The 24,757-nt window shown below is 38.3% G+C and overlaps 1 protein-coding gene across 2 annotated transcripts in view; it reads left to right on the plus strand.

Annotated features, from left to right (window-relative positions):
- Window positions 1-24,757, plus strand: part of diaph2 (diaphanous-related formin 2) — a 159,673-nt gene that overhangs the window by 42,879 nt on the left and 92,037 nt on the right. For both annotated transcript variants that reach the window (XM_066649669.1, XM_066649670.1), the window contains exons 2-3: window positions 7,932-8,096; window positions 20,531-20,666. In XM_066649669.1, coding sequence (XP_066505766.1) covers window positions 7,932-8,096; window positions 20,531-20,666 — 301 coding nt within the window. The remainder of the gene's footprint in view (window positions 1-7,931; window positions 8,097-20,530; window positions 20,667-24,757) is intronic.

The raw sequence follows: 24,757 nt of genomic DNA on the forward strand, positions 1-24,757 counted from the left end.
AATATATTTTTTGTTGTTGATGAAGGAGGCGGTGTGCATAAACATCAGTGTGTGCATGCGTGTCGTTTCAGTGAATGATTTGTTCACACTAAAGACAGATACAGGCCACTTACGTTTATGAATTTGAACCATCAGGAGAGTCATATCCGATCTGCGCAAAAAGTTGGAATTGATAAATGAGGCTTGTAATGTGAGCGTAGCCTTTAAGTCACTTCAGGCTGGTAATGTGAACTTAGCCTAATAATGCAGTATTTATAAAAAGGCCTCATTCACTCACAGAAAGTTTTAGTGTCTAATCAAAGAGTACATCAGGACAATGCACTGTTTCATCTATTTATTGTCATTGTGATTATGTGACTAGAATGGTATCGTTTTCCCTTCTATATTCAAATACTCTCCTTTCCACGTTTGGTTGCCTGTTGTTGAGTTTTCGAGTTTTGAGCATCTGAACACAGGGTGGGGTTGGGGGGGTGTGGGGTGGGGGTTGCCACCTCCCTCCTGCATAAATATTTCATTTGCAGGGTTGCGGAATAAATTGACAGTGAAATTGACTCTGAATCTGGCTTTTAATTTTTCAAATGAAGAGGAGAGGAGCGCTGAAGCGATGGAGCTGGCGATGAGACGAGATGAGATGAGGGGTCATGACCCGGCACCCGGAGGAAGGAGGAGGGATTCACTTATCTGCCATCTCGTCATTACGGCCGACACATGGCCGCGTGGACGGGGCCAGGGGCTTGGGTTGTAATTACCGGTTTGTGTACGGAGGTGAAATGGCACCTCCAGCTGTGAGTGCTGTGAGGGAGCTGGGGAATCTGTTGGCATTGACACTGAACAGCTGATCTGCATTCAGCCCTCACTCTCCACTGTCAGCTTTACTCTCTGATAAAAGACCTGAGAGAATCATGGGACAGTGAAGGCCACAGAGCTAAACCAGCTCATTTCCATGTAATTGTTGATGTTGATGTTGAGGGTGGGCTTGTGTGTATTCTCCTGCATTGGTGGAATTATTACATTAATTCAGACCTGTTGTCCTTGTGCACTCCTGCAGCATTTCTTCTACAAAAAAATGAAGGAGAGTCTGGTCCTCTCTGTTGCTGCAGGAACAGTTGGAACATTGATGTGAGGATTTGGTTACTTTTAACCATGTAAACGTTAATACTTAGACCTGGTACTGATGTAGTGATGATTAGTTCTGCATCACAAACCACTCCAAGGAACACTCAAGCCAATGATGGGAAGGTTGGCAAAGATCATAGTCAACTCTGGCTCATGTGTGGCTATTTCCACAGCGTTGGCCTCGCCCTGATTGGCTGACTGAGGTGCAGGGCTGTGAAAATGAAAATGCAGTCTGTTCAGTTTGCACTTTCACAAACATTTTGCCACAGAATGAGCACAGTGGGGGTGCTAATGTAAATGAAATGCATAAATTCTGCAACGTTTGAATTTTACCATCTTTCTGGTGAGGTGATGTGTTTGAAAGTTACATTTTAAATGAGCTGTCACTTCTGCAAATGCGTATTTGGAGAATAACATTTCATTATGTAAAATGTAATATTATTTTGAGACATTTGTTGACACTCGTAATGCAGTTAAATCTCAGTGTAAATGTAATATCAATAAAATTACAGAATTTTTAATTAGAATTTTTGAATTTTAAGATTTAAACTTGCTCCATATGTTTCCATGTACATTTATATATAAAGCTTTAGAAATGGCACTTTAAAAAATGTCCAACACATATTTAAAGCACTTTGTTATTTTGTGAAACATGCCTCTTGTTGAATCTGGATCCATTACAGTGGCGTAAATAGAGGACTAAAAAGAAAAAGGGATCGAATGCGGATCAGAGATATTTTGGTCAATAAAATGCCTGGATCAGCCTCAATGGGGACATCACTGAAAGAGCATTGCTTAAATATTGCCTGTTTCATCCGAGTCCAAACTGTAGTCATCACATGCCGCCTCGTTTCAACATTTTTTTTTCCACAGCAGACCACCAGTGCCTCTTTTTCATTTTGGTCTCACAGGAACTAATCAATGCCCAGCCTGTTCTCGTCCTCGTCCAATTCTGAGCGTGTGAATCAGCACAAATGTGTCTTCATTCTTTTCCTTTTTCCTGCGCTCAAATGCTTTGGTGTGAGTAATTGGAATCTTAGCCCTCATCAACTTCATCGCCTCATTCTTCTGTTTCTCGCATTGATTTCAGCCATCGCATTTTAGTAATTAATGTACAAATCATCACATACTAGGCTTAAATTTCAGTCGATAATGGGCCATTAATCAGTAGATTGCTCTCAGAAATTTTGCCGCTCCCCTCTCTAACGAGGTCTGAGGGAAAGTTTGATTTGTTCAGCTGCTGATTGCTTATGCAGCTGCACAATGAGGCGTAATTACACATGGAGGAGCCTTGGGAGACACTATCTGACAATCACGGATCGCAAAGACGACGGGAGCTTGACGAGACGACAGCGAACAGGAAGCTGAGTCTGTCAGCGGTGCTCGGTTGATCTTCGTCCAAGGTGTTGTGTTAATTACTTTGGATGCTGTCCAGAAATCCTCAAAGAGTTCCGCGGTGCCATGACATTCAATTTGGTACAATTTTAATTATTTTCACCATGTGAAATGAACCAGACTTTTGTTCCGTCTCTCTTCCCCAACCTTCTCGGCAATAGACACAACAAGCTGTTCGGTCAGAGAGAGAGTGAGCTCTTTCTCCATTCTTCTCATTTGTCTTCATAAGCCTGAACGTCAACGTCATTATTTGAGAATGTGGTGGGTTTTTTTTTCTCCCAAATGAATATTCTTCTCATTGTATTCTGCTGTGTCATGGGACTGTATTCGTTTGCAGCAATAGTTATGACACAGTCGTCCAACAATAGGAGCACAGTAATGGGTGATGTATGTAATCCCCCAAAGGGAAGTGTGTGGGAGACAAAATTTCGGTTCACAATACTTTATTTGATTATAATTATTTCAGGAAATTCACTGGATGATGACATCAGGATTTCAAAATTAAAGTCATAGTTCAGTTACATTCATTCTGGTCTTGTTTTCAATACAGAACTTGCTTGGCCAAGTGTATTTATTTGAGAGTGACCTGCAGTGTATTGTACAATCTTTCAAAAGGTGTCTGAGGGATTGTAGTTGTTTTACAAGCTCTGTGTTATTACCTAAGGCATATAGAATATTTGGATAAGAAATGACTTGACTGAAGAAATGACTGAGTAGCATTGCTCTGCACATTGCTTGCTCATCACAAGGAGAACAACACATAACATTTCCAGTCATATTGGAAATGTCAGCCTTCCAAACTGTTCTGGTTAGTAGTCATTCATTCCTTTCTGTGGCCCGCAACTCATCTCTCATCTCTCTTTCTCAATTTCTCTCTCTTTTTCTGGAATAGCTCCACACTAGGAGCCACCCATCTGTCTCTCCTCTTCTTTCTTTCTCAGACTGTTGGCATCCCACAACCAGTACAGAAGAATCACTACTCCTATTATTTCAGGACAGTCTAAATACCGTCTTTCTAAGGCCATTGTCCAGAAACTACTCCAGACGCTGGAATTTGAGACCTTCAATAATGTCTTAGCAAGTTATATCAATTTAATCTACTCAGTAGTTGAAACAGTTTCATAATAAAACAATATTATCTTGACTAGATTTAGGATCATTTGACTTGCTAAGAGTCTTTCAGCTCTGATCTACTGTCCGCTGTCCACACTGAACCCTCGCAGATTGCCCAGATGTCCATGTAGTTTTTGGTGAGAGAATCCTTCAGTAAAGATCTTCGGTAAAGGCCATCCAGCCCCAAGCCCAGAGCCGCCAGGCACACAGCAAAGCTTTAGATAAACATTAATGGAAGTGGGTTAGGGAAGATTTATTAAGGAGGCTTTTTGGCCCTTGCCTAAGGGAGCCCTGCACCATTTTATTAACTCTCGCATGCACAAAGGTAAACAGAGCAGGTAATTTATGGCACTCTGTACAGGTGGCTGTGAAGGAATTCCACTCAGAACAGAGGGAAAGTCTTGGAGGTTAGAATTAAAATTAAGTTTTCTTAACTAAAACGTCGAATTAGTTCGGAAATATGCTGCAGAAAAAGAGGTGATTAAGCATTAATTAATGGGACAGTGCTGAATAGTTAATGTGCTTCGTCCTGTGGCGATCTGTTCTTATGGATTCCCTGTGCTTGCGTGTGTGTGTGTGTGTTAACCATTTGAGGACAGTTCAGGGAAAAATGTGGACTGGTAGATTTCAACTACATTAATAATCTCTATAAAAAGCATTGCCCATACTATAGGACTCTTAACGGTGCAGCAGCTGCACATGAGCTTATACACTGAGCGATCATTGGATTAGGAATAACCAACCTAGTGTCTGCACTCATTGTCCATTTTATCAGCTCCACTGACCATAGAGGAGCACTCTATAGTTCTACAATTAGTGTAGTCCACCTGTTTCTCAGCATACACTCTCATCCCCATTTCACCCTGCTCTTCAGTGGTCAAGACAAAGCAGGTATGATTTGGGTGGTGGATCATTCTCAGTACTGCAGTGACACTGAGATGGTGTTAATGGGTATCACACTGATACCACTAGATCAGACACAGCAGTGCTGCTTGAGTTTTTAAACACTGTGTCCACTCACAATCAACCCAGAGGCCGTAGCTAAATGTTACATGGCATGAGAGAAGCACTGGAACAAAAATAAACAGAGCTTTGTTTGTTGTAGAGGCAGAAAATATTAACAGACTCCCAATTAATGCATTTCCTTTCAGTAGAAATGTTGGATCAGCATGTGTCTTCAAGCTTTCGATCACACCTATAGAAAGTGTTGAATGTTATAATCACACATTTCCAGATTTGTGAGTTTAAGCAAATGAATATCTATCTACATGTAGAGATGGAGAGACAGATTTCTTAACTAATGCTCACAAATGTTGTATCCCAGGACTTAAGCTGAGTCTTTAGAGGTTGTGTTAAGTGTGTGGTTTTTTTTCATGATCTCTTGAAAAATGCACTCCCTCTAGTTAGGCAACATATTGTACAACATTGGACTAATAATTGTAGATCTTAAACGCTCCATTTTATCTCCAGGACTTATATTTAATTATTTCATTTTACACAGTTCTTTAATGAAAAATTACAAATATTCACCTCTCCTTCTGGAGAAGAGATTGTAATGTACCTTTAGTGAACACAACTGGACTTTAAAACCACTGTTTACACTATCTGTACCTTTAGTGACCAATAATGTACCTGTACAGTACCTTTTTTTTCGGACAGTGTGGGGAGTAAGTGAACACACTGGGTTATTTTAGACAAAGTTAGTGTGTGGTCATCAAGCGAAGTAGGATGATTGATAGGTGAGATACAAGAAGACAGGTGTCTGCAGAAAAGAATAGAACCCTCCAACCCTCCACCACACCTGTGGACAGGTGTTTATTTGGTGGGGTTAGACACTCTGTGATAAGACAGATGTTTAGACCATGCTCTCAAGGCTGAATTGTGATTGTATCGATGTTTTCTGTCCATCTAAAGAATGTTCTGTTTGTTTGAGTGTGTTCAAGTGCGTGTCTGGTGTGTGTGTGAGTGTTTGTGAGGTGTGTATTCAGCGAACGATGAGATAACACGAGTGACAGCAGCTGTCAATAACCATTCAGTGAAATAAAGCCTGCCTTCATCTTCTCTCTAAATTACAGCGGCGTCGTTCTCCAGGGTTCTGACCTGGCTCTCAGAGTGAAAAAAGCGACAAAACAATGACTGCAATCAACCGTTCTCAGAGCCATCCGTGTTTGCCCCGAGGCGATTAAACGCTTTTCTATCACTCTTCAACCACAGCTATTAGTGACCATGCCACTGAGACGAGAAGCCTGTCGAAAGGCCACGCGCTTTATTTTGACCCCTTTTGCATGCTCCAAGCCCAGGGTTTTGTCATGATTTCTGTTGTAATTTCACTGCTGAAAGATTATAAAAATGACCTGATGTTTTTCTGATGTCCATCACAACAGCAGCGTTATACATTTGTATTCAAATTGTATTCATATTTTGATTACATCATATTATATATATATCTGCTGTTGGTTTGACATACAATCTTTTTCTGTCACTGTTGCCATAGCTACAAAACATATAATGGCCAACAGTAAAAGTAAGACATGATTTTGACTGCAATATTTGACAGTATGTAGGTTCAAATATTATTATTATATAACATGAATCATAATCCTAATGATTATTATATTATTATATAATATCTGACAGCAGAGGGCACCCGAGTGAGTCAAATATTGAGTAAAGTTGTCGTTTATTTGTGGTTGGTCATTTTAATACTGGAAAATGCACCCATTTCCATATTAGAGAAAAGCAACACATGTTTGAACACAAATGTTATATATTTTTATAAATTTAAGCTCCAGTTATAAGACTATAAAAATGCCTCGTCTATGATGATGACATTAATAATAATACATAACAAAATAATAATTAACAAAATATACCAGTTAATTAATTTTGCTTTGTTACTGAAAGCCATCATTCTACTTTCCAAAATTAAGACAGGTCCTGGACAAGTGGTGAGGCACTATCAGTAATTTGTGTTTTTGGTCGTTTATCACCATTCACTTCCATTCATTGAGGACCCTGGCCTTTAATGAACATTTTTTGATGCAGTGGGGGAAATAGAAAGTTGACTGGCTGCATATAGGGATCATGGGTCAAATTACAGTGGAGTTGAGGCGGGGGGTGGAGTGTGGTTGTCTGACCTTGTTGATTCAGGCTTAGACCCCCAAATAGATAAAGTTAAAATAGTTAAAATATAATTTACGTGTGGTTCGTAATATAAATAATTATAATGCATGTACATCCATTTTTTTAGTCAATTTTTAGTTTACTACAAACACAGCAGCTGTCCTTCACATTGGAAAATGTGTGAACATTTCATGATGAATGGAGCAATAGAAATGCTCCAAAACGACTCGGAATAAGGTTTCCTAGTTCTGTAAAGTTACTTGTTTGAAAATGCACGTTTTTCTTCATACATCAATGACATTCTACTCATTGTAACTGTAAATATTACTATATATGTTCCATTTTCAGGCTTGGAAGAATTTTCTAATACAATTTCAGACACTCCTACAGTGGATCATACTGTTCCTTGTCTTGTTTCCCTGCCTCACTCCCGTCATTTTTCATGTCTTCATTAATGCCGCTGTTGTGCAGCCAGAGAAGGCACTGAATGTTAATGTATAGGGCTAAATATCTAGCCTGTTTAATGCACTATATTTTATTGCATTTTGTGCTTCTGAATTAGATTGTGTCAATTACATATGGATGAATGCTAAGATCAGCTAGTTTACTGTAAGAAATGTAAGACTTCAGTTCACTGAAGCATGCGCCTGCACTTAACTGGATTCTCTTTACGTCCTGGAAGAGAGGTCGAGCCCCCAATTGCCACTATATAATTCTCACTCTGCCAGAGTTTATACGTTATTTTAGATACACTGGAATAATTCGGTAACTCAGCTGCTGCTTTAAATTTGATTATTCCAGAAAATCATACTTTTACTATTAGAACATCATCAGAAAGTGAATTTATAGATTCATTACAAACAGTGATCTATTTCATGTGTTTATTTCTTTAAATGTTGATGATTATAGCTTACAGCCAAAGAAAACCCAGGGTATTCTTTAAAGTAAACGAAACAATGAAGAAAAAAATCTCTCATAACAAACCCTAATTAAAATGCTAAATGTGCTTGCACCTGTCAAAATGGTGTTCATCATCATTGTAATATTATTTGTTTAGTTTAATTTGTTGTTTTGTATTTTGTCAGAGACCAGATTTAACTAACTACACCATCTCTATCTGGTCTCCTTTGTGTGTTGTGGTTTTGGTCACTGTGCAGTTTTTTCCTTAATTATCTCTTCTTCACGGATTTGCAAAGAATTCCAGGGAACAGTATGAGAAACTCTCCACTATGCACAAGAACATGCAGAAGCTTTATGAGAGTTTGGGGAGTTACTTCACCTTTGACCCCCACACTGTCAGCATTGAGGAGTTTTTCGGAGATCTCGCCAACTTCCGTTCACTCTTCATGGTGAGTTAATATTTTCTATGATTAAAATAATGATTTATTTACGTTTATCTGTCTTTACACCGTTTCCCTATGATTCACATATGTAGTTCCTTTTTACCTCCCTTTCTTCTCTCTCCATCTCTCTCTTTCTCATTACCCCCCTTCCCCTCAATCACAGCCCCCTTTGTGAGCATGAGGCTCTTAGAGAGCAGATAAAAGGATGTTGCTCTCACACATTCTCTACTTTTATCTTATATTTTATTCTCTGGTTTTGTTCTTAGTACGTTAAGTCATTGCAAATGAGGAAGACATCATTTGGCCCCTCCCTCCACTTGCCTACCACCCCTAACCCCTCCAAACTCCCCAAAATTCAACACACACACACACACACACGAAAAAGACGAGTTGCAAGTGGCATATCATTCTTTCATTTCCACTTCTTCGTCTTCTTCTTTTAATATTGGTGTATAATCCTTAGCAGGAACTACCTGAGCCTGGCCCCTATCTTAAGAGTAGGTGGTGAATTAACTTATTTTATCAGCCTTCGATAAAGAAATTTCCCTGACAGCCCGGTTAGCACATGGAAGGACAGGCTTATACTGCAGATTAAAGCGTACATAAACTGCACTGAGAATGGAATGTATAATGTATCAGTGAGCGTGTAGCTTTCCGTGCTGATAAAAGACTCTCCGGAATCTTCTTATCCTTTAAACATATTAGCTCCAAGCTGTATGTGTCGGAAATCTAGAAGACGCCCCCTTGCTCGATCTTTAAAGCTGAAGCTGAGGTTTAGTTGCTGCTGGGTTAGCTCTAAGAGAAGAGAGAGGAGATCTGCTTTATTCCATATGTCTGAGTTGGAATCAAATTTTAATCAAATTTTCCATTAAACCTTAATTGGTGCAGCAGTTACAGTCCAACGTTTTTCACTGAATATTCTGTTCCACCTCAGATGGCACCACAGTTACATTCTGCTGTCTCTCATCAAATTTACTGTTCCACCCTTAAGTGATTCAGCAGTTATTTTTCAGCCGCTTTTCATCAAATTGTTCACTTCAACTTAAACAGCCCAACATTTGCATCTAGTTTGCATCTAGTTCATCGAATTTGACAAGGGTTTGTGTGAATGAGTAAAGCAAGGTTACACAGGACATTGCTGCGAGGATTTGAAGGCATCCGGGCGCATTTACTATATTGTATCACAAACACCACTCCAACTCATTCCAGACATGTTGAACTGCACAATGCTTAGGGTCTTTTGGGATAAGGCATGATTTTAGGCTCATGTAGAGCTGCTGCAGAAAGTCCCACATTGATGTTATTCTATAAAGATCACTCAGTATAAAGGCTTTCTACAAACGTCTAATCAAACACTTGAATTAAAATATTGTCTGGGTCCTGTGGGGTGAGTACAAACTGGACGGCAGGATATATGGTGTATAAATGTTAATGCAGGACATGTGTGTTTGTTAAATTTAAGTTAATAAATTATTCATAAGCAGACATTTGCTTTAGAAATTGATTCATTTCCACAGATTCCCCTTTTTATAACTGTGAGATGTGGAGCCTTGAGGGTCCTTCGCTTGACTTTGATCTGAGAGAATGAAAGTCGAAGGGAAGGGGACCTTGCTGTTAACTTTAATAGGTTCAGAAGACTTTCTCCTTCGGGAAACATTTTGTTTGTTTTTTTATTTACTTTCCTGCCTACCACCTAGAATCGGCTAAGACATGATGTGGGGAAGAGCTTTATGAAATTATTTAAGGCACTTTTTCTTAAGGCTTTCCCTCTTGTGGGAATGTCAGGGTGGCTATACATTCCTTATTATTATTTTATTATTTCTATTATTTTGTATTAACATTAGATGAAAATATCATACTTCATATACAATATTCTTGAATATGTGGTTTTGTTTTGTTTATTTGTGTTTGTTTGTTTGCTTGTTTTTTTTGTTGTTGTTCAATAAAACAATTGTGAATCTAAGCACACAGCATTAAGTATTTTTCACCCTTCCAAAATAAGGAAAGTTGTTGCAGTTGCACTGGGAATTACATCAGGAAACAAAAGCATATATTTTTGGAGATTTATTGATTTCTTGTCTGGATTTATAAGAGGATAAATTACACCTGTGTTTCTTAGTTCCTAGACAGCATTGATGTCATATCTGTATCCTGTTCCAATTCCAAGATACCTTAAATAATCCGCCTACTAAGGTACCTCATTATCGGTGCTTTTCTATGGCGTGGTTTCACTCCTTTGTGTCTGAAAGCTTTTCCAGTGCCACAGCCCCATTGCAAAATATAGCTGGTAACGTCGTGAAACCCCATCTATAATGGGAACCGTGGGCTTTGAAAACAACAACAACAGTGGTAATGTTAAGCATTGTTTACTCTTTGTGTTTATTGCGTGTTGTGTTTGTTATATTTGGGACTGAATACAGTTTCACGTCCCAGTTCCAACAGTGAGGTAGATTTTTTTTTATTCCTTCTTGCATGCCCAGGTCTTGCTAGAGTTTTTCGTCGGCCACCATGCCAAGGAGAGTTTGGACCTCTGCAAAAGGCAATGGTGTTATTTTAGGAGCTGCTAAAAAATGTGATCTCTGCTGTAACTTGGAGATTTTGTGCTTGCTGTCTGCATTTAATTGTGATTGATAAGTCTCTGGCCAGTCAGCGCTAGGCAAGGTTTACATGTCATATTTAGTTCCTACTCCACTTGCTTGGAATCACAAGCAAGTAAAGACTAAAATTACCTGGTTGCAAGTACCACATACCAAATTTGCCTAATAGAAAAGCACAGAAGCAGAGTAGAGCAGGTACCATGCAGTGGAAAACACCATAAGATGTAATTTTAAGGGAGAATTTGATAGGTTATTAGCTTCTTAGGCTGTGAGAAGACTTTAATTCTGAACATGGCAAAAAGTCTTTTTTTTACACCCCAGTGTTTTGAGGAAAGTTTACCTCAGTTTTTTTTTCTTCATTTTATTATTATTATTATTATTATTATTATTATTATTATTATTATTGTATTTTATAATATCTCATATGTCTGAGGCATGCCCCAATTCTTTTCATATCCTCCATTTATAAAGAGCAGATTAACCAAAACATTATTTTATTTTTTAATAATTATTATATTCAAATAATTATTATATCATTAGGAGCCAAATAGCTTAATCTCAGATGTGACTGTGGTGTAAATGGAGTAAACACTGAGGTGATTGTGAGCTGAGGGGAGTTAATCGTAAATTGATAGTGAACTGAGAAGTGTAACCTGATTGTAAGAGTTGAGCAGAGTAAGGGTAGTGAAGTCTAAGGTGATTGTGAGCTGTGGAGAGTAAACGTTGAAGTGATGGTGAGAACTGTGGAGTATGGGTTGCACAAACTTGTCATTTTCACTAGTCAGCTTGTTTGTATGTTTGTATGTGGCTGAAGTTGAGCTTGTCTGTAAGCTTTTATTCACTGTATTACCACAGAAACTCACTTGTAACTCCGGAATTTGGCGTCAGTTCCACCTTAAGTGATCTGAAACAGCAAAAATAAATCTATGGAAATCTATGGAACAGGAATAGAGCAATAATCTCTTCTCGGTTTGTGCTTTTCAGCGTTTGGAGGTCTATTTGTTGTCAAAAAATAAACCCAAATTCCTTTTCTGTGTCCCGTGAGCAGAGAGTGAGGAAACATCTAACAATTTTACAACCCCAATTCCAATGAAGTCAGGACAGTGTGTAAAACATAAAAAAAAATATGTCTTGCTTTTTCAGGGACATCCCTGAAAAAGACGTTGCTTGGATGGCAGCATATGATGCTCCAAAACCTGTATGTACCTTTCAGCATTAATGGTGCCTTCACCGATGTCCAAGTTACACATGCCGTGTGCACTAACACACCCCCATACCATCAGAGATGCTGGGTTTTATGCTGGCAACCTTGCGCTGAAAACAATCCGGACAGTACTTTTCCTCTTTGGCCCAGAAGACACGACGTCCATGATTTCCAAAAACAATTTGAAATGTGGACTTGTCAGACCACAGGACACTTTTCCACTTTGCGTTAGTCCATCTCAGATGAGCTCGGGCCCAGAGAAGCTGGAGGTGTTTCTGGGTGTTGTTGCTATATGACTTTCGCTTTGTATGGTTTTAACTTGCACTTGTAACTGTAGCAACAAACTGTGTTCACTGACAATGGTTTTCTGAACTGTTCCTGAGCCCATGTGGGCTCTGTTACAGAATTATATTGGTTTTTAATGCAGCGTCACCTGAGGGATCGAAGCTCACGGGCATTCAGTGTTGGTTTTCGGCCTTGCTGTTTACTTGCAGAGATTTCCTTCAGATTCTCTGAGTCTTTTGATGATATTATGGACTGTAGATGATGAAATCCCTAAATTTCTTGCAATTGAACATTGAGAAACGTTCTTAAACTGTTGGAGGATTTGCTCACGCAGTTGTTCACAAAGTGGTGAACTTTTCATTTCAGAATTCATGTTGATACAAAAGGTTTGGTCATACAGAGTCTAGCACATCATCATCATCATCATCATCATCATCCTCCTAACTATTATTATTTAACCTCATCCAAGATTGTTGACTTATTGTTGGCAATAAGGCAATTTAATCTCTCTCTCTCTCTCTCTCTCTCTCTCTCTCTCTCTCTTCTTTCTTTCTCGTAACTTCTGTTCTTTTTTTGTGTGTGTCAGGAAGGTTATTAAGAAAATGTGTATTCATGACAGGCATCTCATTAAATTCTCCAATTGATTTTCTTTGACAGTTTTTTCCACTCTCTTCACAAGTGTATTTATGGCACTTCATAGTTTTTAGACCTTTTAATGTTTTAGCGTAAACATTTATCCTCCTATATGACCGATATTGAGTGATGGTAAATTGGCTGAGTGACAGATCCATTTGGAAGAAAAAAATAAATAAGTAAAATAAAATAAAATATTGGCTGTCAGCTAGCTCTCATAATGAAGTAATCACACACACACACACACACTCACACACACACACACACACACACAAAATTTGTTTCCACTAATTACCCTTACTATAAATGCTAGTAATCTAACATTTACCCTAGCCTTAGTCTTAAAATGTGTCTCATGTTTTCATTTTAAAATGTAATGAGTAAATGATGAATCATCTCATGATCCTTACAAGGAGTATAGGTCCCTGCATATGAGATTATAAACAGATTTTAGTCCCCATACAGCATACACACCTGAAGCATACACACAAACAGATAAGGAATCACTTTAGCTGCATTTCTTTCCGTGTCAATAGGAATTAAATTTTGGCACAAAGTTTGTTTTAGTGTCCCGTCAAATTTCTTCGTTTGATGTACCACCCATGTTCGAAGCGCTAGAGAGAGAGAGAGAGAGAGAGTAGGAGCGACCTACTGCTGTTCAACCATGTAATCCTTACCAGAGGCTAAGGATGAATATCACTGCATTAATGACTTATCAAAGAACAGCAGATGGGGGTTGAACTGGGAGAATCTCACTCTGATTAATTGAGAATGCTGTTGATTGGCCCAGTAAACTCCATTAAACTCCAGTACAGTCCAGTTAAACGGGTTTAGGGAGGAGTGATCACACATCAAAACCATAAGAGCCCAGAGAGAGAGAGAGAGAGAGAGATCATACAATGATGCAAGACACCTACATAAGTCTTTCACATAAACTTGCATAAAGGTTTATAAAGGCTCCTTCAAACAAGAAGCGCTTGTGCTGTTCCAATTCACCCCAGAAAGTGTTAACATCTGTAGGTTGTTTGGAATAAATATTCACACATACATATATATACATGGCAGATATCATGCAATGCTTAGATTCTATGTAAAATTATGATTTAATGAATACCTTGTACATTTGTTTAATTTGCCATATAATTAATTTCATTATCAGTCTAAGAAACAAATCATACACAGATTCACAGCTAAGAGCAGATGGAAAGCCATTTAATTAGTATTTAGTGAAAGTATAAACTGTTGTCAATGTAAACCCTACCGTTCAAAGTAATGAACAGGATTGAGTGATTTTAACTTAAAATACTGTTAATTTGCCAATTACCTCCAACATTGTCTTCTATTTCTTTATTTTTTCCCCTAAGTTTGAGTTTTTAAACCCTGTGTCCACTCTCTGTCCACTCTGTGAGACACTCCTCCCTCGTTGGTCCACCTTGTAGATGTAGAGTCAGAGACAGTAGCTCATCAAAACTGATTACTTTATTGTGTTGTTCTTTTAAGCTTTAATTGATACAGTAGATAATGCATATTTCTGATGTTTGACTTTATGTACTTAAAAATGTTAATGCAACTGACTGCCTTTTTGTTCTGTTAGCTAATTTGGGCGTACAGTGCAAAATGCTTGGTAAAAGTCTCTGTTTGGCTGACCTTCGAATCAGGCTATTTTGATCAGTTGGTATTGTAAATATATGGGTGTGGCATTTATTCTGTTGATATTTTAAATGATAATTTATTTTACTTGTGTGTTTAACGAGGCAGAACTACTGTTCTTTTAACCCCAATTAAGTCTCTGTGCTGAAACACAATAGTTTTAAGAGCTTGGTGTTCTTCAGTGTTTCTGGTTTTATTCTCACTATAAAATCGTGGTTTTAGAAAAAGTTATTTTTAAAGTAACCACCCAAAGATGGAGATCAGAGACTGTAAAACTGAAGGTATCATTATAACACTATTTACCACTACAGCAAATTGCATTTTGCCTCTGCTCCAAATTTAATTTTGTACTTTTGAAATAATCATCATCATCTCCCCTGTCATTAGCTCATTTCTCTCTCTCTCTCTCTCTCTCTCTCTCCCCCCCCTCTCTCTCTTCCCCCCTCTCTCTCTCAATCACTTCTAATGCACAAATTATTGCCCAAATAACTTCGAAAAGTACCTTTCAATTTTGACTACATCCAGTTTATTGGCTTTCCGTGCTCCTGCTCACTAATGGAAATGACACAAACCTAAAAGATGGAGGTTCAAAATATGCTCCGTATGGGCCAGAACGTTTTACATTTTCTCTGTAATTATTTTAAAATTATGAGTTAATGAATATTCCTTTAACACGAATGTTAGTGGTAGACAAACAGATGCTGTAGAAGCCAGAGACAAGTCCTTTTCCACCTGTGTGGGATTAGTGGGTGCCCATTAACCTAAAGCCATCATTCTCAATGCCAAGTGTGGGCTAGAGGATTATAAAGGCCTTCCATCTTTGGGAATTGTGTTATGTCCAATACCACTGACATGAGATTCACAGCTATGTTTCAGCATCTAGCATACAGGCCTCCCATAACTGTAGAGGCTTTTACTGCAGCAAAAAAAAAAAAAAAAAACAAGCTTATGGTTTATACCCAGAGCATGATGAATATATGCACATCCATATGGGCCAGACCATCTTAACTTTAGCCTTTTCACATTTAAATTAATTACACTGAAATTATTACTAAACATGACTTGGGCTGTAGTCGAATAAATGCAACAAAAGCCAGAGTTGAGTCCTTTTTCACCTGTTTGTGCATATGTGTATGTGTGTGTGTGTGTGTGTGTGTGTGTGTGTGTGTGTGTGTGCGGGTGTGTGTGTGTGTGGTGGGCAGCTGGTTGAAATGCATCGAGGGAGATTGTGAGCATGTAAAAGAAATATATGAGCGTGGGTGCCAGGTTACAGGGAACAGCAGAACAGTGTTCATGAATTATTGAGACAGAGGGTGAGAGGAGAAGAAGAAGATGAAGAAAAAGAAGAATCCTCTCTCTCTCTCTCTCTCTCTCTCTATCTCTCTCTCTCTGTCTGTCTCTGTGGTGGAGACCCTTCATGCTTTGTATAAAGGTGTCCAGTCCTCAATGGCTCACTGTAAGCTCACTGCCCAAAGTCACTTCTGACATCATATATTCATTCATCAGCTCAGCATATAGATATAGAATGTCCACACTGAAATTTCTGTGGATATATAAAAGGAAAACACAAGCTAAGGAGTTTCTATGCATAATGCTTTATAAACACATTGTTAAGATGTTATTATTTGTTATAACTATATGCTGTACTGTATATGGTGCTTACAAAGAATAGTACGCATAAAACATAGTGAATACAGGAGGTTTAGTACCTCTTTCAATATTGTCAAATATGTTTGTGTATGTCCAGGGGAAAAAAAGCAATCATTAAGGGTGGGTTTTCCAGATGGGATTTAAGAATTGTCATGGACTAACGTATGATTTAGGACTAAACTTAAATCCCTGTGTGAGAACCCCGACGGGAAACCCTAGGAGAATGTTTGGTAACACGAGTTTGAATTCTGTATTTATATTTCTTTATTCATCAAAAGCCATATAATGTATAGGACACCTCACTGTTTCTGGCGCAATTGATTGTAAGTATTTACACGTTATAATACTACGGTGTATAACAATATAATCTGGAATCTTGTGATGCCTTTTTGGTTTTCAGGCATTAATCTTAGTCCTGGACTATATCTTCCTTTCAATTCGAAATTCCGTGTAGTCCAAAACTAAGCTTAATTCCTGTCTGGGATACCAGCCCATAAACCTCAGTGTTTTTCAATAGACAATATGTTAAAAAGCCTTAATTAATTCATACACTCTTGTTTTATAAAGTGTGGTGCATATAATTACAGCTATTTCAGAGCAAGACAGACATGAATACAAAGAGACTGATAAACAAACAGGCAGACAGATAAACACAGACTTGGACAGAGACTATCTTCATCAATGAGAATGTGTTTTTAAATAACCCTCCTTAAGCTGAATGCACTAATTAAGCAAAAGTGTTTTAACGGAAGACCCCCCCCCCTTTTATAATCAGCTTTCTTAATGAGTTTAGATTATTCAGTGCCAGCACAAGTTATCCAGACTTAATTTACCTCAACATATCGATTAGTGGCCTCTTCTGACAACCCGAGGACCTCCTGATGTGCTTACTTCATCCATTGCTTTGTCATTTCACCCAAACCATCTTTTTTCTTGTCAGATATGCATACAGATAACAGCTCCATCCTTCCTTTCCACTGACCACTCAGAAGTGGCAACACACGTTGGTAGGTGGATTGGCGACTCAAAAGAGTCCGTAGGTGTGAGTGAATGTGTGAGTGTGTGTGTCGCCCTGTGAAGGACTGGCGCCCCCTCCAGGGTGTATTCCCGCCCTGCGCCCAATGATTCCAGGTAGGCTCTGGACCCACCGCGACCCTGAAATGTATAAGGGTTACAGATAATGGATGGATGGATGAATATATATTACTAGTGTCTGTTGATTAAACAATTTAATCAACAATAAAAATAAAATGCTACTACCTTCCTTGTTTTTTTGGGAGGGAAATAATGTGCAGTGTGATTTGCATGGAAAACTGGCTGGAGGAAACCACTCTGTTTTATTTTGAAGTATAATATCTCAGTGTAATTTTCATGATTTTTGAATTAGAATCGCTTAATTTGCTGAGTAAAAGTTTCAGGAAGATGATACAGTGAAGCTCGAGGTTCAGGTCTGGAGGAATTAAGCAAAGTAGGCAATGGAACAGCAGCTTTCTCTCTCTCTCTCTCTCTCTCTTTCTGTGTGTGTGTGAGAGAGAAAACAATGTTTTCGCTGTTGCTATGGAAATTGCGTCAAGTTCTGGGCAAATTCTGAAGTCATCGCTAGTGTTGACCTCCCTCACCACTCTGATGGCTTATCTAACACAATTCAAGTGGCGACTCGAAGTAAGCGAGGGTGAGTTAAAACCAGAATGAAAACACAGGGAAAGTGTGAGAGAAAAACACTTAATGCCCAAGGATAGAGGGAGGGTCTCCCTGACCACCTAACCAGGCCGATTTACTGGAATCCAGGCTACGCATTACTTTGGCATCACTGAAGATTTATTTTTAAAAGATTTCTTGGGCACATTGCTTCTGAGTCCTGGCAGGAGCTGTGTCCAAGAACTTTCAGCGTTGAGAACCTTTAAAGCTTTCAGTGACTATGTAGAGCACATGATGTTGATCCATTGCTAAATGTGGTGTGTTTCCTGGGGGAAGGAGAAGAGCTCAGACTTGGAGAAACTAGGGGAATATGTCGTGATACCTCTCTCTTGCCTGGCGCCACCTTAAATGTCACGGAGGTGTCAGAGTGTATGAAGAAGAAGCGTGGAAGACGAAAGAGAAAGCGAGACAGAGAGAAAGAGAGAGAAGAAACTAGAGCTCCATAACCTTTGCATCGTCTCTAAAGGTCTCAGCACCCCAGGCCCCACTGGGCACTCGTCTGGTTTAAAGGTGACAACACTGGGTTCCTTTATGGAACACTGTTCCTTTCGCTTACTGATTTAATGAGTGTCGACAGTTAACCCCTCATCTCACTCCCCCGGGTGTTCCCCTAAGTTCTCCAGGGGGTTTTCATGTTCAGTGCCAAGACAGGAAGATTAAAGGAGAGCTCTAGAAAAACAACTCATAATGGCGTTCAATAATGAGTTCAAAACTAATAGTTCATTCACTGACCCAGGGTCAGAGAGAGAGAGAATTTGTAGACAGTCCTTATAATGCTTGTAGTAATTTAAGCCACAAAGTTAATTCCATCCTTGACCAGAGATCCCTCACCAGAGAGCAGGTGTGATTTGAGTGGTAAATCACTGTCAGCGCTGCAATAACACTGACATGGTGGTGGTGAGCTCTTGTTGGTTTGCGCTGGTACGAGTGCATCAGAGACACAGAGGTGGTAGCTCATCTGTTGCTGCACAGTTGTTGGACTATTCGTGATCCAGCAGTGACTCTTTAAAAATTTGAGCGTCACTGCTGTGTCTGATCCAGTACTACCAGCAGCGCTGAGAATGATCCACCACCCAAATAATACCTGACCATGGAAGAACAGGGTGAAATGGGGATTAGAAATATGCAGAGAAACATGTGGACTACAGTCTGTAATTGTAGAACTACAAAGTGCTGCTGATAAAATGGACAGTGTGTGTAAATACAAGGTGAGAGTTCCCAATCCAGTTTATCATCTAACACCCACACTTCAACATATTAATGTTGTGGCTGAATATCAGCAGTGTTCCAGTGTCTACAGTAAAGCCTTCCCAAAAGAGCTTTATGTATTTATTTATGTGAACAGTGCACCATTAGATCAAAAATTAATCACATAATGATCAATATGTTTCAATTGCTACTGAGTATTAAAACCTAATTTAGATTTTTAGTTTTTTATAGCTCCAAAATCTCTTCCTGCTGGCATTTTTTTTCCTTTAATAAACAAACAAGAGGTTCTGACTGCAAACATGATTACACAAGATAATTATCTTAGCCTGATCAAACATGTAAAAAGCTCTAATTGCTATGGAAACAAAATATGCTTTCAAATGTTCTGTTTATGGCTCAGGGCAGTAGTTATGATTTTATCAATTTCCTTAATTGAGTCCTACTTTTTCTTACATGAGATTAAATTAAAAAAAACTAAAAACAAAAAAGAATCCGAGAGATATTTGCAAAGCTTTTTATCATCAGCTTCCTCCCCATTCACCAAAATAAATGTATAAATAAAAATATCCTGTAAATATGTGCTATATGTGGCATTATCAAGGCATTAAACCTATCAGTAGTAATACTGTAGAACCCCCACATGTATCTGTGTGAACCCTTTTTATGAAGCATTAACCTGAGTGCATCTGCTTCCTGTGATTTCTGTAACTGTCTGTGTTTTTTCTTACCCAAGATTGCTATGGTCCCCTGATTTACAATGTGTGATATGTGCTGTATAATGTTTGATGAATGCACTTAAGCATTGTGAAGCATCTTAGGAAGTGTTAACAAGCACCCTTGCTGTTTTTATCATGTGGATTCATTATTCTGTAAATGTTTATTTGGATGAGAACACATCCTTCCTCTCCTCTCTCTCTCTCTCTCTCTCTCTCTCTCTCTCTCTCTCTTTGTGTGTGTGTGTGAATTAGTTTTTCTATACTCTAAATAAATAATAAATAGCTTGTGTTGTGTGTGTTGTACACAGCGGTATGTTGTGTGTCACTAATTGAGACAAACTTGTACAAATTGACTTCTTCAAAGGTTTATATGCCAAGGTTTTTTATTTTTGAAAAACGATTCTAAACTGAACATTTAAAACAACTGATATTTCTTGGAATACTCTTTGGAGATTCTGCCATAAGCCCTGTATGAACATGTGTAAAGCTGTATTCAACCACATTTGTCATGGAAGCTCCTTTTTTGTCTGCTTTTGTTTAGAAAGTGTTAAAACAGCGGCTACCTGCTGGGAAAAGCTTTCATAGATTTGAAGGACATTTAAGTCAGTTTTAATGAAAGGCTTATGCAGCCTTATGAGACAGCTTTCATTTAAGTGTTATGTACCTTTATGAAAGATGGCCTACAGTAAAATGTCAGAGATGAATTCACACCGTGGCTGTGAGCTACAGTTAGGGGTACATTTTTTCAGTTCCATTTCAAGTGCAAGGCGTTCAAACTCTCTTCCTTGTTCATTCCAGGATGCTGTGAAGGAGAACCACAAGAAGAGAGAGATGGAGGAGAAGAGCAAGAGGGCGAAGCTAGCAAAGGAGAAAGCCGAGCGAGAGAAGCAGGAGAGACAGCAGAAGAAGAAGCAGCTGATCGACATGAACAAAGGTACCTCACCTTTTCACCATTTCACGCTGAAAAGAGGTTTCGTAGGAGGAGGAGGAATGGTCTGTACATCAACCAGGAGACATCACACTGTCTACCTTCTCTCACGCTGTAATTGCACACACACACACACCCACACACACACACTCACACACACTTTACCCTGCACTCACACTAAGTACACAGGAAGATTAGAGTACAGAGTATGTATACCAGCTCTAGGTGCTCTCACATTCAATACACTCAATTCACCTGCTGACAAATAGTAGATATAACAGAGACATCACAGAAACATCACCAACAAATTATTCAGGAATAACAGAGACATTAGAGATATAACAGAGACGTTACCGTGATGCTATGGAGACTTATTATAGAGGTCACAGTGGGAATGGACACATTATTGACATAATGAAGACATTAAAGAACTTCAGTGAAGATGAGTAAACCTCTGCATCTGAGGTTCATTACTTTCTGCAATTGGAGACATAACAGAGACATTAGAGATATAACTGAGACATTACAGAGAAGTGACAGAACTGCAGTGGATACATGCACATATCGACATCTCATGTCCACTGCTTAAAATGTTTAGAGACATAACAGAGATATTGCAGAGTTATACGTTAAAGAGATAAAACTGAGCCATTACAGAGACATTAAAGTGGTACAGTGGACACATGGAAACATCTCAAATCAATTGCTGCATCTAAAGTTGCTGAACAGAAATATTCAATGCCTAACAGAGATGGATGAATGTCTGAAAACATCTGCATCTCAAGGTATTTGCTTTGACTAATTAGAGAGAAATGGAGATCAAACATTATTATTTTATAACATTTATTAAAGCTTTTTACAGCGATTATACAGATCTGAGGTGGATGCATGTGACTCTCATGTCCATTGCCTTCACAGTGTAGATATATTTATATAACTGAGGGAAATTAGTGTCATAACAGAGGCATAAACAATATATTTAAAAGGGACATGTATCACGGGTGAATTGCTTTCTGAGTTTAGAGATAAAATACAGACACTACAAAGACATAACGGATGTTCTAGACATAACAGAGCTACAACTGATGCATGTAAACCTCAACATCCCAATTCTATTGCTGTTGAAGTTTGGAGAAATACAGACATAACAGATACATAACAGCCAGCATTCAAAAGTGTTTTAAGAAGCTTTTAAAATACTTTTTGCATGGTGTATGGTGGCATACAGGGAGGATTGGATGCTGAAGAGACTGGGGTCTAGATTTTAGGACTTTTTCATTCGCCTTATATCCGTAACCTTTTCATTCCCCTCCGAACTGTACTTTAGCTCCAATCTCTATTTTCCTTTGGAGCTGCAGATATTGTGTGCACTCGGTCTCATGCAGCTACAAAATGTGCTATTAGAGATTCAGAAGACTGTCTGCACTGCGCTATTCTGAGCCTTTACAATGAGGCAGAAATTTCTGCCTCCGGCCAAAAGCAGCCAGTGAGGTCTTTTTTGTTCTTTCTGACATCTACAGCAGCTTTTTTTTTTTTTTTTAAAGATTTCTTTGCGTTTTTTCTCAAGCTACCAGCTTCAGATGTGACAGCGAGTGCAGTCATTTTCAGACACTTTTTTATTTTCTTTTTTTGTGTGGGGCAGTGGGAAGAGAGAGAGAAAGGGAGTGACATATCACTCTTATCACTGCAGTTCTTCCAATATAATTGATGCATGCTTCGAGTTTCTAAAGAAAGACAGAAGTGACCTCAGTGAGAGCTGTGAGTTTGTAATGATGTGGAAAAGACAGCATTAATGAGACGGAGCTAAATACATGTGATCCTATGGACACTCTCTGTGTTATTTCAGAAAAAAAATAATTAATGGTTTACTGCCAAAAAACTCCCAAACAATATTTATGAAAGTTATGTATTGTTAATTTATTAATTATTTTATATATAAAGTGTTGCTCGTGCAATAAAGAAACACAGATACTAAGGTTCCCAGAATTTACCACATGGAGCAGGTCCCTGACATGTGGGTGGGAGTATTTATATAGATTATAGGTTTAATATAGATTCCTTGAAAAATCCAGGCCACCTGGTGTCAGCATTCAAGTCATCATTGGAAAAAAAATCACATTAACAATAAATGCAATAGCAATGTTTATTACAGCGTCTGTATTCAAATCTGGACAATATTTATCCAGTCAGGTAGTATTTCATGTGGTTTTCTTGATTGTTTTCTTTTTATTTTGTTTATTCATCATTCAGGGCCAAAGCTGCTTCTATATCCACCCATATACTGTACTCATTGCTGTGCTGTTACAGTGGCAACCAGCAACTGAAACTACTAAGGACTGATCAGACAGATCTTATTTAGACACTTGTAATCAGAATTTAAAACAAATCCATTTTTCCTGCAGTGTGAACAAAACCAGTTCCAGCTTAATGACGGTGCAGCTATTCATTTTTATACATGGATTTCAGTAGCAAAGCCCCTGTATCAACTTTACTAGTGTACTAAATATTTGTATGTAATTACATGACCAAAAACTGAAGTTACACACGGGGCTTTTTAATTATTTATTAAACAACGGTCAGTATAAAATATTGTTAAATACATCCATGTTCAATTCAAACTAAAAATGATAAACTATCCTTACGCACTGTGAGCAATGTTAATGAAGATTAGAACAGATTAGTTAAGACTCATAGAGAGACGTTTCTGCCCCGATATCACACCCCCATAGAACTGAAAGAACCGGACTAGGTTTATTATGGATTAATATGGAATTCAGAAGTTGTGAGGTGGTCATAGGTGTGCGTGTATCATGTATTTGATAATGGTTTTCAACATGGCTCAACCAATGAAGTTTTAGGATTGTAACGTTCCCATTTATAAATGTATGTTTACATAGACTGTACTAGTGCAATACGTCTGTAAAAGTGAATAGTTGCACTATTGTTAATGTGAAACTACACCAGTTTTGTTCACACTGCAGGAAAAGTATGATTTGCTTCTCGAGTCCTATTATTTGTTCGTTGCCAAAGTAACAATTACGGTGTGGATAAAAGAAACCTCACTCTTTAATGATTCTGATCTGACTGACCAAACTGGGTCTTGTGTTAGGATCTGACCACCTACAAATGTCTTCAATCTGTACGTTGGGGAAGGGGACTTTCAGACTTCTAAACATTGGTGCTCAGCAAGTCAGATACAAGCTGTTAGTAGTTTTCTATCACATTTATTTTCAAGGCCTTAACCACACTTAATCATTTAACAAAAAGAGAGGGCAACATTTAAAAGTATAAATCACAATGAAGCACAAAATGTGCCTTTTTTTATTTCTTGAAGCAGATGTACATTTTAAATGTGCCTTTCATGTTTGTGTGTTAAAAATATTGTTTATCTTGTGTATAACTGAATGATTTTCTAAAACAGCTTTTGGAATTCCGAAGCTGGAGAAGAATATCTAAAATCCATAGAAAGATTTCCATTGTGCTTAAGGCTGGGCCTGAGAATGCAAAAGTGTTTGTGTGCTTTGGAGAGGGAGATTTCTTTTGCCTGTCTCAGGATTTTCGCCCTCAGCTCTTTGTTTAGAATAGAGATGTCAATGTGCCAAGAATCTTTTCTTTTTATTTTTTTTTCTTTCTCTCTCTCTTTTTTTAAATGCCTTGAATACAAATCCAGCTTGGCCTTTTTTGATCACCTGCAGAGGACTAGCTCCAGCAATGTATTCCCTTTCAAACATGGCCTGTATTTTTGAAAAAAGGAAGCAAGAAAGGACAGGAAAGAAGAAAAGAGACATGCAGTTTAATTCAAATGTCCTTTTCTTCAAGGCGTTTTTACATAGTTGGTAACACTTCCTTTGAATCATACGTCTATACAAATTGTGCATTTATAAGGAGTTTTTGGAGATACATAATGTTGTATTATGCCTGGGATAAGTTTGTATAATTGCTTATAAGTATGTATAGTTACAATTACATGTAAAACATATAAAAGAAGAGTGTTGGATGTCATAATGTCAGGTGTCATTTAACCATTTGTTGAAAAGAAAAATAAGATTACAATTTACAAAGTTATGAGATCTGACATTTTGATGTTACACACTGTT

The sequence above is a fragment of the Hoplias malabaricus genome, chromosome 17, assembly GCF_029633855.1.
Source record: "Hoplias malabaricus isolate fHopMal1 chromosome 17, fHopMal1.hap1, whole genome shotgun sequence".
Classification (NCBI taxonomy): domain Eukaryota; kingdom Metazoa; phylum Chordata; class Actinopteri; order Characiformes; family Erythrinidae; genus Hoplias; species Hoplias malabaricus.